Source organism: Rhizoctonia solani, chromosome 1 (assembly GCF_016906535.1).
Source record: "Rhizoctonia solani chromosome 1, complete sequence".
NCBI classification, from domain to species: domain Eukaryota; kingdom Fungi; phylum Basidiomycota; class Agaricomycetes; order Cantharellales; family Ceratobasidiaceae; genus Rhizoctonia; species Rhizoctonia solani.
Window position 1 is genome coordinate 3,263,240 of NC_057370.1, and position 16,343 is coordinate 3,279,582.

The window sequence follows — 16,343 nt, forward strand, 5'->3', positions numbered from 1 at the left end:
GCGGCGTATGACGTTCCAAAATATCATAGCATTTTGGCGCAAAATCTATTGCCATCGCCAAATAGTCATGAGACCTTCCTGGCGGGACCATACCGTTATGCGTGATGTCATTGTCTTCGGTAATCGCAAGTGGATCACGTGCAGCTGCGGTTGCGAACTTCTATATTCCCCATGTGGAAGAGTAATAATACATAGCAAGACAGACGTGAATATTCACTATGGCAGAACGCTTAGTATGCGATCAATTCGCTTCGGAAATGACATCACGCACCAACTTGATAGCAATCTTCTATAAATAATAACAATAAATAAACAACGCGATCCATTATGACTTCTTCTCCTTGTTTGACGAGTCCCGGTGCTTGTGCATGGCGGCCCATTGAGCACCATGACACGAAATAATGTGCTGGATGTGATCCTGGTATGGATCAGCTTGAGCCGAGGAAATTGAAAACAGAGGTCAACGTGCCATTTTCTTTTGGTGCAACTTTTGCCATTCCTCAGTTTCCCAGGGCTGGGAACAGCATGTAAACGCCCTTCTCCCCAACACCAAAATAGCATGTGTGCACTCACCAACCAACCATGTCCCTTGGTTCCTAATTTCTCCGTCCAGCACACCACCGCCACACCACCGATCAAAAACCAAACAGCCCTGAGGCAATTCCTGTTCTCCTGGTGTGTTTGAGGGAGCGGCGATACCCATCCTTGGGACGGTCCATATACCACGATGGGTGGTCGACCAAGAGCCATGCGGGTCCTGCACCGAGACTTGTTGACAAGTCGACGAAAATGCACTGCGTGCATCATGTAACGCTAGATCGGAGAAGCGGAGCTCGATTAACACAGTCCTAGAACCAGGATCTCTAGACCTGGACAATCCCCTTTTATCACACGAGTAGAGGCTCTTGGGAAATTGTCGTGCTTAAATATGGCGTCACCTGGATGGCAAAGGTGGACGGCAGGATTTATAAACTCGCAGCTCGGAAGATAATTAAGTACGCGCGTCCGGCGTGGTGGTTGTACATTTGGCGTGTCCATGATTGGCCGAAAAATCTGCCACCAAATCAAGGTCAAGGCGGGATACAGTCTCGCCGAGACTTGCGTGGCCGTGGCCGGGTTTCTGAGCCCGAACAACCGCCGGCCAAACGGTTGGCACGTGATTTGTTCCGCTTACTCAGACCTGATGACACAAAACCAGCATATACATGGAGACAATTCTCCAAAGTTGAATAAGCGAATAGCTAGTTACGATGTTATCAAGCCGAACATTTGCAGCTGTCCGTAACATACTCACCCGGGTCTGACAACATTACATTTTAGATCAAAGCCATGACCACGATTCCCACTCATCTCCAACTTGAACCTTAACCGTTTTCGAGACCTTTTGTATGACCTAACTTATTTCTATTATTATGGGCATAGATAAGCTATAATCATATACATGGTGTCTGGTCGATCAACTCCTAGACCAGCTTCTAGTTGTATGGCCAACATTGTCAACGATCCGGTCATGGGGTAGAGCCAAAATATTAAAATCACATCGGAGCCGACGGAACTTTTTTCGCTGAGAGCCAAGTTCAAAGGCAGCAAAGTTTGTCTGACAAAGCTACATAACCTCATACCCTTGCACTTGGTGCGTCATTTCACAAGAAGGAAACTTAAATAGCAAAATTATTATATGATTTCCCCACATTTAAATTTGACGCTGGTAATCGTGTGTTAATTGCACACACACACATATCCGTTGTAATTTTGAAGCAGTCTTCGTGCCTAAATATGATGCGAATATAGAGGATACAATAATGTTCAAGCAGGGTCACCCCTCTGAGTACGAAAGTATGGATATATGCCGGGATTTTATGCAATAATAGTGGTCGTGTAGTACTCGTACCGCTATCCTAACCGTAGCCTTTGATTCAACCACCCCTATATGTTGCAGCGGTTGGATAATAGGTAATAATATCCTAAATCTGTACTTAATGTCATTGTTCCCCCCTATAGTTCCTGCGGTCATGCTCCCATATAAAACAATCCAACTGACCGCTGGAGACGGGTGTACGAGGTGGTGGAAAGAGATGTATATCCGCATATGCGGGCACGTGTTATATACATGCAGTACACGCGGTCAGGGGCATACCCCCGTGCCTCCCCTACTACACCGCTAACCACGTGCAAATAAGCAATCCTTTATTCGCTTCTTTAGCATGTTCTAAATAGGCTCAAGGTTGATGAGTGGCGCCGCTGGACTTTACACGGGCATGAAGCGTGTGATCATGGCGGCCTGTGTCGGACTGACTTATGGCGTGAGAGGTTCCCGGTCCCGAGAAACATACCTTTACAAATAGAAACCGTATCAGATCACCGCTGGCGATGCATCATGATGTGATCGTGCCCTAGGGGCAAAAGTCGATCCATTGAGCCATGTCTCAACCCAGCCATAAGGTATCTCCGGTTCGGAAGAATTCTTACCTGGAGGTATGAAAGTCTCATGTGTAACGCCTTTATGCGCAATGTACATGTTGATACGTTTTCACTCATCGGCTTATCCGACGAATAGGAGCTAGTTGCTCTGATTTTAAGGGATTGATCACGGTGATATGCTGAAGAGTTTTGTGATCCAAGTTGTGTATGTCTCGCCCCACATGCATGCTCTTATGGATACCCCGGCATCTTTCGCACGTGTCAGACTCGGCAATGAAACTGGCGATCCCACTATGCTCGATTAGGCGGGTCCGCAGAAACAAGTTTGCTAATATCATAACAATGCGACAGAGAGTCTCAGCGATTTCGGTTATCCGAGCAGTTATATCATAAAGAAAGAATAAGTCGCCTGTGACAAATCAACCGACGCTGAGAGAGATCTCAATGAAATCCACGTGTTAGAAGCCCAAATGAAAGCTCTCCCCTCTATTTCGGTAGAGTTTTCAGGACCAGGTTGATATTGATGAAGCATCCTTCGAACTCGCTAAATGGATTAGCCACACTCGGGCCTCGCTTAGGCATCCTCAAACGAATGGGAGAAACATAAATATTATTCGTACAACCAAGAATACAGAAATGCGAATTGTAGAAAGCAGAATCGAAACGCACAGCAACATGAGGCCTCGGCGAGTGTTTTCAAGAGGTCAGCACGAGGAATGCCAACGAACTGGGGTTGTAGCTTTGATATCAAACACATGGTAGGGGTGTAAATCGGAGGCGAACAGAGAATAAGCCAGGTGCTAAAACGCTAGGTTTAAGCTTCGTATCGGATGGCGTAGCGGTTCAGCAACAATGTGGTTATAAGCTCAGAAAGGATGTGCCATCCTCCAATTTTTATCTCCAATCGAGCATGACTCGGGCCGTCAAGAAGCCACTCATAGAGAGCGATGAGCCTGTCGTTTTTGTCGTAGCACTTAAATCTAGGGTTAGCGCATTGCCTACATGCATACATTTGAGCGTCACGCACCTCGAGACGGCGAGAGCCTGGTCTCCACTGATACTCATTCCCGTCTACCGCAACAAAAGATCTAGACCTTGCCGTCGCAAGTTTGCTCAGAGGGTGCTGACGGGGGAACGCCTGCATGCTCACCTTCCCGGAAGTCCGTTCTTCCTCTTGAGATACAAGACCATCGGAACTGCAGGGCGTCCGCCAAGATGTAGGTCCCCAAGTTTGTCTCCATCCCCAAAACACATTGTCGCTCGCCATGGCTCACTTGGGTGTAGGGCAAGACGCTCATTTGTCCTATCAAGCTGCGTCACTCGCGGTTGTGTTTGAACAGTCGTCAATTCGTATCTGTCAGGTGCATATAAGCAATTGAATGCCAATCCAATTCGAAGGGATGTTCACATTACTCTTCCCTCAGCATCTATAAACTTGTTATTGAATAAATCGCCGGTCACATCTATATAATGGGCATTTAGCAATCACACCTGTGGCGATAGAATAAGGTTATGGACTGACCAAATAATACAGTAAACGTTGGAGCTGTCGACATCATAATAATACACTTTGAAGCTTAAGGACAGCTGGGTTTGGGCAGACTACTAGCCATGACTGCACGGGATAAGACTCGTATATATAGACGTCAAAAACCGAAAAATCCAACGACCGGAGAAGGCGATGCGATCGCTCTCGCACGGGATGAAGCCGGCTCCAGGGGGAGAACAGGGGTTTCGTGCTGGTATCCACTCCCTTGGAACTTGCCACGCGACCATTCCCACGTGGCCGACCACGAGGACGACGATCATCGGGACGTCTTCGTATTTTAAGCGCTAGGCCGCTTCGCGTCCTACTCCTGACCCTGTGCGAATAAGGGCTGGGCTGGGATACAATCACCTTGTTACGCCTTTCTGCTTATAGCGCTCATATACATACCCATTTTCATCGATCCTTCTACTCCTGTGTACTACCCAATTTGATGGGTGCAGCTGACGCCAGATTTGCCTATCCAGATGGCCATCCTTGCTGCAACGGTGACTCGAAAAAGAAATAAACATGAAAGAGTCGTTTTCACACATTGGTTTTTACGCAATGCCTTTCAGATGGACAGATCATTTGGGCGCAATGCTCATTAATAAAAATAGTTAGATCCTTCCCAATTCAAGCCGCAGCGCACATCAGGTCCTGAGCATGTGCACAATACCAATCGATGTATATGTGGGGTGCGAGACCTGCAGGAATCTTATCGGTAGCGGAAAGTTACAACCAGCCTAGCAAACGCAGATGTGAGAGGTATAGTGTCTATTCTAGAGAGGTATAGCATCCACTCTAGAACTTACGTAGTTCTTAGGATGAGGAACGCATCGGCCTGATTGTCCCTCATCGCTGGATCTACAAATGACTCTCACAGTATTGGGACGCCGCCACCCCCGAATTAATATGATGGGAAGCCGTAGCTGGGGTCAGTTGACACCATCCTGATTCGAGAAGCACATGGTCTGAAAAGTTCACAAGATGTGCATTTGTATTGTTTTCATTATAGAATCTAGAGAATTCAGCTCCTCATTAATCTCTGAGGTATATGGTCCCACCAGGCCATTGACTCACCTACATTACTATACGCCAATCACGCCCGTTGCTACGGCATACTCGGCATTGATGATACTGCTCGTCGCAGCACCTATACAAACATTATTCGCGAGAACAACAAACTTGATATCCAGCACCGGGCATTTTCGTATCCGGCCAACATTGACACCTGCTCCACGTTGGAAGTCACGGTCCAGACGAGGCTGCGGTCGATCCGGCTCGTCGTGAACAAAGATAGCCTGTCGAGGAGCAGAGGGGCATCCAAGTGTCTGGGGCTCACTAACGTACGCGCGGAGTGCGGCGATTACGTCCTCCGGAGAAGGCGGTGGACGGCGGTGGAACCGAACGGATACCGACTCCGAGTGACCATCCAGAACTGGAACACGGAAGCATGTTGCTGAAACAGTAATGGGGTGCGTCGCGTGATGCTCGAATGCTTTTCCCTCGTCAGCCAGTCCGCCGAGGATTTTCCCGGCCTCCCATTCCATCTTTTCCTCTTCACCGCCAATATAAGGAACTACATTATCGAGAATGTCAAGCGAGGGAACACCTGGGTATCCGGCACCGGAGATAGCCTGAAGCGTGGTGACCTGTACGATTTCGATAGGTCCAAAGGCCGACTCTAGGGCGGCGAGTGGGATGACGAGACCAGTCGTCGAACAATTGGCATTTGTGACGATGAAGCCCTTTTTAAGCGGTGGAGATTGAAGGGATCGTTGGTAAGGAACAATAGAAAGGTGGGATGGGTTAACGAGGGGGACGATGAGGGGTACCACAGGATCTCGACGGTGATTCTTCGAGTTGGAAAATATAGCTAATTCGGCTGCTCTGAACGCAAGTTCTGTCCAAAGGATCAGTTCAGTTAAGGAATAGTGCTATCAAACATCAAACCTCAGCATACCAATGTCTCCTGCAACGTCTGCGTCGAGCCCCGAAAATACAACTCCGCAGTCCTTGAAGACACCACCCGGTTTACATTCCTGAACCACCATTTCCCGCACTGCCTCGGGAATAGGTGATGCCTGTTTCCATTTGACTGCTTTGACGTATGCTTGACCAGCAGAGCGTGATGAAGCTCCAAGTGCGTGGATCCTGAAGAATGGATGTGTGGACAGTAACAAGATGAAGCGTTGACCGACAGTTCCGGTCGCGCCTAGAATGCCGACTTTGATTGGAGTTTGAGGACTCATTTTCGGGAGTATCAGCAGTTAAACGATACCACCACCAGCAATGTTGCCGTCTTGAAAACACAAGAACAAATCTGAGTCACTTTGGCGGATGGAGTCAATCGTCGGCCCAAATCGCACGAAACTGAATTTGCATTTCAAACCTATCAATGGCCGTGAGTATACACACGTGTTCACCACCCAAACTGGGCCCTCGAGGGGTCAAAGTGGGTCAACAACCTCCCTAACCCCAGCGCTAGACTACTGGACAACTGGGCTTCGGAGAATGATTTCCACGTTCTTAATGACCTTACAGTACCTACACGCAACGGAAAGAAAGGCCAAGCCGACTCAATCATCGACCTCACATTGCTCAATAGCATCGCTGTTGATGCTTTTGTGGATTTCGACTGGACATGCGAAGCCGAAGGAGCCATGGGATCTGATCACAATATTATTTCATGGGCGATAGGCGCACACGATCAAACTGATGCCGCAACGCACCCGAAACCTCCCCCTACCTTCACTATCGATCCCGAACTTGAGGAAGAATGGACAAACGCTTTCGTAGCACACCTGTCCAACGAAAATCTCCCCTCCCAACCCAAAACACCAAGCGAACTAGACTCCATGGCAGTTGGCATCCTCCAAGCAATGGCGAACGCTACTGAGGACTCCATGCCTAAGAAGAAACAAGGAGCAAAAAGCAGACGCTCTCCGTGGTGGAACTCCGAATGTTCAAAGGCATTGCGCGATCTCAAACATCCCCCCGACAACCGCTCTCGCGACGCCCGCCGTGCATGCCTGCGGGGCGCTATCAGACGCGCTCGTAAATCTCACGCCGACCAAGTCTGCAAAGCTGCATCCATTGGAAATGTATTCCGATTCACCAACTGGTACAAGGGCAAACGTCGAGCACCCCTCCCTCCGATACGATTTGGTGGAGGGCTGGTCACAGTGCCACAACAGAAAGCTATCGCGCTGACCGATAAATTCTTCCCAAAAGCCACATCCTCTCGGGTCTCCCTCGAACCCCTCGGGATCCCCCAAGCCCCCGAAAGACCGTGGCACAATATCACTAAGGAGGAAATAGAGACTGCACTCGCAAGCTCCTCCAACACTTCATCACCCGGAGCCTTTGGAACCAACTACCGTCTATTAAAATGGGCTTTCTCAGTCAGGCCGAACCCCATCCTTAATCTGTACAACGGCTGTCTCACCCTTGGATACCATCCGTCCTGCCTCCGGAACGCGGTCATAGCGGTCATACCCAAGCCAAACCGCAGCAATATGTCTGATCCCAAGTCCTACCGACCTATTTCGCTCCTGGAGACCCTCTCAAAATGCCTCGAGAAAGTGGTTACGCGTCGTCTTATCTTTGAAGCTGGCAAATTCGACCTTATTCCTCATTCACAATTTGGCGGACGCGACATGACCTCTTGTGCAGACGCCGGATTGTGCCTCACGCACGACACGAGAACCCAATGGGCCCTTGGGAACCATGTCTCGCTACTCACGATGGATGTCTCTGGATATTTCAATAATGTTGACCACGCCAGGTTAATTTTCACTTTGAAAAGACTGGGATACGCGCACGAAATCTGCCAGTGGATCCAATCCTACCTACTCGAGAGAACCGCGCAACCGAAAATCGACGAAACTCTGTGCGACCCAATCAACTTGCCCGCGGTCGGTATCCCCCAGGGATCCCCCCTCTCACCCATATTGTCATCAATTTACTCTATTCCCCTCCTACGTGCAATTCAAGATCCCCAAGCTCTCACCTATGCTTACGTCGACGATTTCTCCATTCTCGCCTTCTCCGACTCGCACGCTTCCAATACCACAATCCTTCAGAACATTGCAAACACCGCCAACAACACTCTCAGAGCACTTGGACTAGAGTTTGAACTCCCAAAATCCGACCTTATTCACTTCACCTCTCGCAAACAACAACCATCTAATGCCCAAATCACGCTCACACATGACCTCGGCACTTCCGTAATAACACCCAAAGTTGTGGTTCGCTGGTTGGGATTCTACCTGGATCAAAAACTTAATTTCAAGGAGCATGTACGCTACATGGCCAACAAGGCGAACGCAATTCTAGCTGGTCTCCGTATGCTAGCTGACACTGTCAAGGGCATGTCCATGAGACACGCACGTATCTTATTCATTGCGTGCGTCAGACCCATTCTCACATACGGCTCCCTCATTTGGTTTCACGGTAACAACCAAAAAACAATGATCGACCCGATACAAAAAGCCCAGAATATGGGGATTAGGTGGCTCACCGGAGCATTCAAAACCTCTCCAACGGACGCCCTACACCACCTCGCCTCCATTCCTCCCATCCACATCTACCTCCAAAGACTCAACACAAACGCTGCCACCAAATTGAGAGCCCTGCCCAGACACGCGGAAATTAGCCGCCGCCTCCCTAAGGCCTGGGACTCCCATGATCCCACCTTACCACACCCCCCCGAGCCTAAACGTCGCCAGACAGCCGTCCCTTCCCCCATCGTCCGACTAGCGGCACTGTCACACCCAGAATCCGAATTCCAAACCCCGTACCTTAACCCCCCCTGGGTCCCGGAAAATCCCTTCCCCGGCAGACTTCAATTCGCCTTCCCCCCTGCCGGCTCCCCAAAAGATCGCCGAGCAAAGATTGCGGAGAACGCCAACCGCCTGATCGACGCACTCGCGCACGAGGGAACCCTGATTGGATTCTCCGACGGTTCAAAAGAGGTCCGTTCGGGAGTCCGGAAAGTAGGAGTTGGATACAGCATCGTATGGAAGAAAGAGGAGGTCGCCAAATTCAGCGGCGGCATCGGCCCTCGCGCGGACATATTTGACGCCGAAATGCTCGCGCTTGCGCTCATTGTCCGCAGATGCACGCGATTTGCAAAGTCACACAATATTCTCAGAATCCACATCTTCTCGGACAACCTAGCCGCCGTACGCATTATCAACAAATGCAGCCCCCATGCCGCCCAATACGCATCAATACTATTCCGAAAAGAGGCCCACACATTCCTTCAAGGCAACGCAAGGAGGTCAATCGTGGTCCAATGGATCCCAGGCCACTCCAAAATCGAAGGCAACGAACGTGCGGACAAACTGGCTAACGCAGGACTCGACTCCCGCCCCACGCCGTTCTTTAACCGGACCGCTACCTGGGCCAAATGCCGCGCCACTCAACGCGCAGCCAAGTCATGGGGACGCTTATGGGCAGAACACCCCCACTCAAAAACGGTCCAAAAACACATCCCACGTCCCCCGGCACTCAAATTGCACCCAATATTCCAAAACCCCAGTATCCCTCGATCGGTGTCCTCCCGCCTCATCCACGTCATGACAGGCCACGGCTGCTTCGGCGAATACAAGGCCAGAATGCCTTTCATTAACGGAAGCGCCAAGTGCCAATGTGGCGACCCGAACCAAACCATCCCCCACCTCCTGTTCCACTGCCCGCTTGCCGAAGACAGCCGCAAGCTCCTTTTCGAAGCGGCACCAGACCTCAACCCCGCAACCCTCTTCGGGACCCCCAAGGGATTGGAAGCGGTCGCCAAATTCATCTACCATTCCGGAATTGGCCTATATAAATAGCCATATCCTCACATCGACGCTCCCCCTGAAGTCGACGAGAAGTCTACCGTCTTTCCCACCCGCGGCACAGAACCCCGCCGCACTCGCATACACGTTTATTTCATTTCATTTTTATCTCTCTCTCTCCCTCCTCCTTGCTCTCGCGTTGCCTGTCCTTTTTCTGTGTCATGTGCCTTATGCGCGTTGGCGTTGTTCTTTGTATTCTCCCCGAGCGGTTTGCCTTGTTCGCATGTAGCTCCTGTTAGTCTCTAATAGAAGTGTATTCAAAAAAAAAAAAAAAAAAAGTATACACACGTGATATTGGCGCTTACTCGCCATCTGCTTGCTGGCTGCCACGATGTCGAACCCGGCTGAACTCAGAGCCCAACGAATATTTCCCCAAAATGCTCAACATAACGCGCTCGTATTGAGTAATATTAAGTTTGTGTCATCCTGTTTCGCTGGAGCCGTTGCTGGAATATTGGGCCTTCAGAATCTTTACGGATTTCTGCTCTTTGCACTATCCTTGTGTGCTACTGCGGGTGTGGTCGCTAGTGTCAGTATGAAGGGGGCTCCTATCAAGCGATATGCTGCTGGTGGATGGTCAGGTTTAGTGAATCCCGGACAAGAAAACATCTTCTCGTTTGTTTTGTTATGGACTTTATTTTACGGTGAGTTGTGGTTCATAGATTTGGCCTTCTTCTGAATTTGACTTTGATCCAGGAATTGTGCATGGTATGCCTGCCATTGAATGTATGCCTTTGGCTACCTTTTACTTACTGTCGCCGTAGTATATGACTAGTGTTTTACTAATCGAGGTCGATACATTGACATCACCAGATTCGACTGCTGAAGTAAGTCCAGAATCCCTTGCGTCAGATTTGGTTCATGGTGTCAATTTTCTTCATCCGTAGTGTGGTCTAGGTCCCCGGTCACAGTGCGTTGCTTAGGGATTGGATATGGGAATAATAATATATTTCCATCATTATCATTTTCTGCGCTAAAACCGACTCATGGGTTGGAATCACAATTCTATAAGACCGCCCACGTAAGTTCCGGCGTCGTAAGAGTACGCAATCGTGGAATTTGCGAGTACCTATCGGCTTTAGCACAGCTGATTACATAACCTAGCTCTGGGCGCCGAACTCCGTGGCCTATCCGGGCTGACGCGTCAAGTGGCCGAATGAGATAGAGCCGCGACACTCCCTGCTTGATCATGAGCCAACGCATATAAGTTCCGGCCACCTTCTGATACAAGTGTTCATCTCAAGCCCTCCGCTCCCATTCACTTTTCCACGTCGGTGTTCTTCTTTCTTATATATACTTGCTTCCATGGGCTATCACCACTATAGCTTTGCGTTCACCGGCAATAGCCAGGGAAATGGGAACTCAAAGTTGTTCTGGTTTGTTCTAGGTGGAATAGCTGCAACTGCCTGGTTCAAGATCAAGGAACGACGACAACTTTCAGGTTGCAGGCGCCGCCGAGCGCTCGCCTCATCCGGCGAATCTTCTTTGCTTGAAGGTACTAACCTTGGAGGGCTATGTGACATAGATGCGGAAACCTCTGAAGCAGTAAATGATTTTTGAATAGCATATCGATTGATCCCTGACGTGTTCGTACAATCAGGCGGTGCATGTGGCTGATGCTGCTCTGGAGGCTGCGATGAGGATCGTGGGGACGTTAAAGCAGGTGTGTCGTATAAATATCATGCTAACGGGTATACAAGTCTAATTTTATTTTCACGTTTGTGTTTCAGAACCTCCAAGAGCAAAGGATTCGGGCTTCACAATCAAACAATCGAACAGTTCCTGTGGATCCCCAGTCACCAGCTGTCGCACAGTCTCGTCCACGTTCTCCGAGTTTGATGGCCGGATTTCACCACGTCGAAAAGACCAGCTAGGGATACTGAAGTGTTTTACCATAAGTAGTGTTTTACTTGTAAATATAAATGGTTCAGCCACCCAACTCAAAGCTTGTGTGTGATCGATATAACCAGGTTGCTTCCATCACATGTTGCTTTGAATTTTGGCCGCAACCTAAGACATTGAGTCCCCTGAATCGCGCGAACTTTGACCTGCAATTCAAAAGCTCTTTTTGTGCTCATACTTCACGCTGTGTCCAGCTTTACGATGTATATGCGCGTCACAAATAGGCATATGCATAGCCGCCTCGAGATTCTGTGAAACCGAATATATTCATCTTAATTCAATTCAGACTTAATTCAAAATCCATAGCATAGAGCACGCTAAAGTACTCAGGGAGCATCTAAACAATCAAAGCCATTCAAACGATTCTTTGAGAGAGATCTTAGTTCATATCCTTTCATCTTCGCTGCTCGCGGCTGCAATAATTCGGAACTCGCCCTTCTCAGCCACCCAGCGCCCTTCACCATCCTTAGCATCAGGCCCAGCCCATTCATCAAAGTAAGCAAACGCGTATCGATCCAACACAATCTTTACGGTTGCTATTTCGCCCGGTTTTATCAAGGCAGTCTTCGCAAATCCTTTGAGCTCTTTGGTTGGGCGGTCTAATCGAGACACTACGTCCTGAACGTAGATTTGCCTGTGGTGGTAGTCGTGTTACGACCTCAGAGCAGATAAAAAGACTCGTGCACATACACAACTTCACGGCCCGAGAACTGTCCGGCATTCTGCAGGGTAACTTCAGCATCAACCGTAGAATCGTTCCCAATTGATCCCGAGAGCGTTATAGTCTGATAGTCGAACCGCGTGTACCTAAAATGAAGCTGAGCTATCAAAGAGAATAGGAGCCGAATTCGCAGAATATACGCACGACAGCCCATGTCCAAATGGGAACAGAACATCCTTCTTGAGTCTCTCATAGTGTCGATACCCGACAAACACGCCTTCGGCTGATTGTTTCAATGGATCAGAAAAGTAACAGAGAGAAACTGGGATTATGCTGACCGTAGACTATTTTACCATTCTCCCCCGGGAATTTCAAATACGAAGGTACATCTTCATCCCTCTGATACTCAGTCAATTCATGTTCGAGTAAATCAAACGAAATCAACCCAACCTTAGGGAATGATAAAGGTAGTTTTGAGCTTGGGTTTACCTTTCCAAGCAATACGTCAGCGAGCCCGTTCCCAGACTCGCCTCCTCCGTAAAACGATTGGATGACTGCGCTTGCTTCTGAAGCCCAAGGCATAGTAACCGGGGTCCCGCTAATGACAACGATAATAGTTTGTTTATTAGCCTTCAATACGGCGGAGACGAGTTGGTTTGTAGCGCCGGGAAGTGACATATTTGTGCGGTCGTGTCCCTCCGACTCCCAGTCTGTTAATTCATGATTGATCTGTTATTTGAAGAAAAATGAACCATAATTCTCACCATTATTCAAACCAATTACAATGATGGCAGCGTCGGCTCCTTTGGCGGCCTCGATAGCATCTTGAATGCCCTCGTCTACAGTAAAAATAGGCCCCCCACCAAATCGGCAGCCACCTCGAGAATTCAACAGCGAAGCGAATTCAGACTCTGGTATCCCCTTCTCCCTTGCTAACAGGGCACTGGCATATTGAAGTACGATCTGAACGGATTTGTTTGCCTCAAGGTTGACGGTGGCCAAAACCTCAGTCGTACCAGTCCCAAAGAATGCAGCTAAGAAGCCGAATGAATTAGGCTGCACAGCTTACGATCCAAATAGACGTACATCCAGGAGTTGGGCTCGTTGAATTATCAATGATTTTCGTTCCATCCAAGTACATATCAACTAGTCCATCTGCTGACACTCCGAATTCATGCTGGAACGGAGCGCCATATATAGAGGTTGTCATATCAAGTAGGTGAAAAACTAAAACTCACTTTTCCGGAGAACTCTGGTGTATATGTTGCGGTGATAGTAGCCCAGCATCGGGGATTTAGGTGCTATCAGTGTAAAACGACATCAAAAAGAAGATCCGAAAGGATAAAAGGTTATAGCTGATCAACACACACCTCTGGTAAGTTATCGATAAACCACATAGAAGAGTGGGTTCCGTGTGTGTAGTGCACCCTCTCAGCATTTATATTCTTCACTGGATCTTCGTGGAACCATTCAATATCGAACCCAGGTTTGCCTTCTTTGGTTCTCAGCTGCTTAGTACCAAGCAAAGGCGCCAGCTTGTGAGAAAGGGCGCCAATCACATGATGAACCTTGACCTGACTATCCGTACTTTCCAAGGCATTACGGATGCCTTCGAGAGCGGTGGTGTGCTGATATGGACGCAGATTCGCAGATCCTCCGCCTGAGAAGACAGGTGCATCAGCATTGGGCCCGATGATTGCTATTGATTTGATTTTAGATAGGTTCAACGGGAGTAAGTTAGTGTCATTCTTTAGAAGAACGTTGGCATTCTTTAAGCAGTTGAGTATTGAACGATTTTGTAAGATATGCATAGCATACGTACCCTGGCGGCTTCGCGTAGTTCTCCTACGACTTCTTCAGTTGGATTGCCATTCTCCTCTGCATCCTCTGGAATGCCGGATGCCGATACCTTGTTAATCAAACCTAGCAGCTTTTATGAAGGTAGTGGGTCATCTTGTTACGTAAGCAGGAGATAAGGATTTACCTGTCGCACTCGCTCATCTATTTCAGATATACCAACCTTTTGTACAGCGACACAGCGTTGTAATGCATCTCCGCGCCATACAGCAGGGCCCTGTACGAATTATGAATTTTCTAAATTTCTGCTTCCCTCCTGGAATAAATTCTTACAGGCATTTCGAGATCAAGCCCAGCCTTGATCGAGAGGTCGGCGGAAGACGTCCCAAACCTACAAAATGAATTGCACGGGGCTACCAGTATCGGTTAGCGATGGCTCACGAACCAATCGGACATAATCAAGCCCTTCCATCCCCATTGATTGCGTAGAACGGTGTTCAGTAGACTAGTGAGAATTGGCAAAAGTACGCTTATGACTACAGGCATCAAATGCTTACTATTTGTTCTCCGAAGCGTGTATACCTGGAAAATCGAGGACTATACGCATGAAACATAGATAAGGTGAGGGGTATGAACTTACCATTAACACGGTTGTATGCGGTCATTACCGCCCATGCTGGACTTTCCGTCTCTCGACAGGCTAGCTCGAACGGCCTCAGATAGATCTCCCTAAGAGCTCTTGTAGATACCTCGGCTTGAGAACAAATCCAGTGAGATTATGAAAGAAACAAAGAAAATAGGAAGGGGCACACAAGATATGGACATTCTTTCAAACTCAGAATCATTGGCTACGAAATGTTTGATTGTTGCTGCTACACCTTCGGACTGCAACCCCTCAATAAACGCACGGGCCATATACCCAGAAAGAACTGGATCCTCTGAGTAGGACTCAAATCCTCTTCCCCCGAGGGGAGAGCGCTGGATGTTGACTGTTGGACCAAGTAATACATGAGCTCCTGTCGTGTTTTACCACGTGAGAATATATCGATAACAAAGAAGAGCAACTACTGCCAACCCTTGTCTTTACAATCGAGTGCTATGATTCTCCCAACGGTGCGGAGATACTCCAGATCCCAAGACGCGGCCAAACCAGTAGCACCAGGGAAGCAAGCAGCGGGAACTCCTTCAAAAACTGATTTGGGGCTAGTTAAACCTGAAGGGTAGATAACTGAATATTACACACACATTTAGTGCCACGCGCCCCGTTCGGTCCATCAGTTAACTATCAAGGGTATTAACGAGGGCAGGCTAACGGGGTAGAAACTAGCATCGCACCCTCAGAGCAGGTACCCCAAGGCGTCTCACTGCGTATGTATGCCACTAAGAATATCGTTATATTCTTTCCCGAGCAATCAAATGTTTTATCTACCCATCCGACACCTGCTAGCAACCTTGCCTTTTCTGTTAATGTAAGACTGGCGAGAATATTTTCGACATCCAGGGGTTCAAATCGCGATCGATGGGGAGGCATGATATCTTAGTATCATAGAGACTACGCCCAATATGTTTATATATCATATCTTAAGTAATGTACCCGTGATACCACGCGGCAAGGAAGGTGCGAAGCGGTCATGAGGCAAGGCATCTATACCGCATGAAGGTTGCCTTTGATAGGTCCGTCTAAAATCATACAATCCGCCGGCGTATATGTAGGTTGACCATATTTCAATATAGTTCCGATCAATGCATACATATGTATCTACAAAATCGGAGAAGAGAAGCGGGAATATAATGTGTCCTAGTTTGAAACAATGTCTGGCCTACGGGATGAATGTTTCCTGATATTTACCGACAAAAATATGTTACTGGCGCTATTTATATTATATGGCTTCAGTTTAGGACAAAAATCCTGATGTAGGAGCGCATGGTTCATCAGCCCTATGTAGAATTATATATGTTCTCCCCATATGCATGGTCATGAACTTATTCTCCCGGAATGTATTAATATTATAATTGTGATCGTCAATTCACAACATATATTTTTTGCACCAAGGATATGGTTCTATGAATATATGAGTTGGTGTGCAGCGGAGAGCGTGTGGGTTGTTGATATAGCATCGCGGAATTACCGGAGTCTGATGGTAGTTGGCAAAGATTTCGATTCATGGCTTCGAGTTCAGGGATCCAGAGG

General features: G+C 48.3%; 5 protein-coding genes across 5 annotated transcripts; 2 read left to right on the top strand and 3 right to left on the bottom strand.

Annotated features, from left to right (window-relative positions):
* Positions 1 to 3,235: 3,235 nt before the first annotated feature.
* On the bottom strand, positions 3,236 to 3,688 carry RhiXN_04597 (uncharacterized protein; the record flags this gene model as incomplete). The annotated part of the gene is made up of 2 exons (XM_043324414.1): positions 3,236 to 3,394; positions 3,449 to 3,688. The coding sequence occupies 2 exons, from the start codon at positions 3,686 to 3,688 to the stop codon at positions 3,236 to 3,238; spliced, it is 399 nt and encodes a 132-aa protein (XP_043176833.1).
* A 1,349-nt stretch (positions 3,689 to 5,037) lies between these two features.
* RhiXN_04598 (aspartate-semialdehyde dehydrogenase) lies at positions 5,038 to 6,201 on the bottom strand (the record flags this gene model as incomplete). The annotated part of the gene is made up of 2 exons (XM_043324415.1): positions 5,038 to 5,852; positions 5,913 to 6,201. The coding sequence occupies 2 exons, from the start codon at positions 6,199 to 6,201 to the stop codon at positions 5,038 to 5,040; spliced, it is 1,104 nt and encodes a 367-aa protein (XP_043176834.1).
* Positions 6,202 to 6,347: 146 nt separating this feature from the next.
* On the top strand, positions 6,348 to 9,786 carry RhiXN_04599 (Reverse transcriptase from mobile element jockey protein; the record flags this gene model as incomplete). Its single annotated transcript, XM_043324416.1, has 2 exons — positions 6,348 to 6,353; positions 6,406 to 9,786. The coding sequence occupies 2 exons, from the start codon at positions 6,348 to 6,350 to the stop codon at positions 9,784 to 9,786; spliced, it is 3,387 nt and encodes a 1,128-aa protein (XP_043176835.1).
* A 337-nt stretch (positions 9,787 to 10,123) lies between these two features.
* Positions 10,124 to 11,666, top strand: RhiXN_04600 (uncharacterized protein; the record flags this gene model as incomplete). The annotated part of the gene is made up of 7 exons (XM_043324417.1): positions 10,124 to 10,436; positions 10,489 to 10,518; positions 10,606 to 10,619; positions 10,680 to 10,702; positions 11,118 to 11,337; positions 11,393 to 11,455; positions 11,523 to 11,666. The coding sequence occupies 7 exons, from the start codon at positions 10,124 to 10,126 to the stop codon at positions 11,664 to 11,666; spliced, it is 807 nt and encodes a 268-aa protein (XP_043176836.1).
* A 412-nt stretch (positions 11,667 to 12,078) lies between these two features.
* On the bottom strand, positions 12,079 to 15,683 carry RhiXN_04601 (glycoside hydrolase family 3 protein; the record flags this gene model as incomplete). The annotated part of the gene is made up of 19 exons (XM_043324418.1): positions 12,079 to 12,328; positions 12,385 to 12,501; positions 12,560 to 12,638; positions 12,694 to 13,065; positions 13,120 to 13,389; positions 13,442 to 13,532; positions 13,594 to 13,656; positions 13,726 to 14,124; positions 14,178 to 14,285; positions 14,340 to 14,429; positions 14,486 to 14,543; positions 14,598 to 14,657; positions 14,710 to 14,749; positions 14,793 to 14,906; positions 14,965 to 15,168; positions 15,228 to 15,344; positions 15,398 to 15,434; positions 15,488 to 15,532; positions 15,582 to 15,683. The coding sequence occupies 19 exons, from the start codon at positions 15,681 to 15,683 to the stop codon at positions 12,079 to 12,081; spliced, it is 2,616 nt and encodes an 871-aa protein (XP_043176837.1).
* Between the last annotated feature and the right edge of the window lie 660 nt (positions 15,684 to 16,343).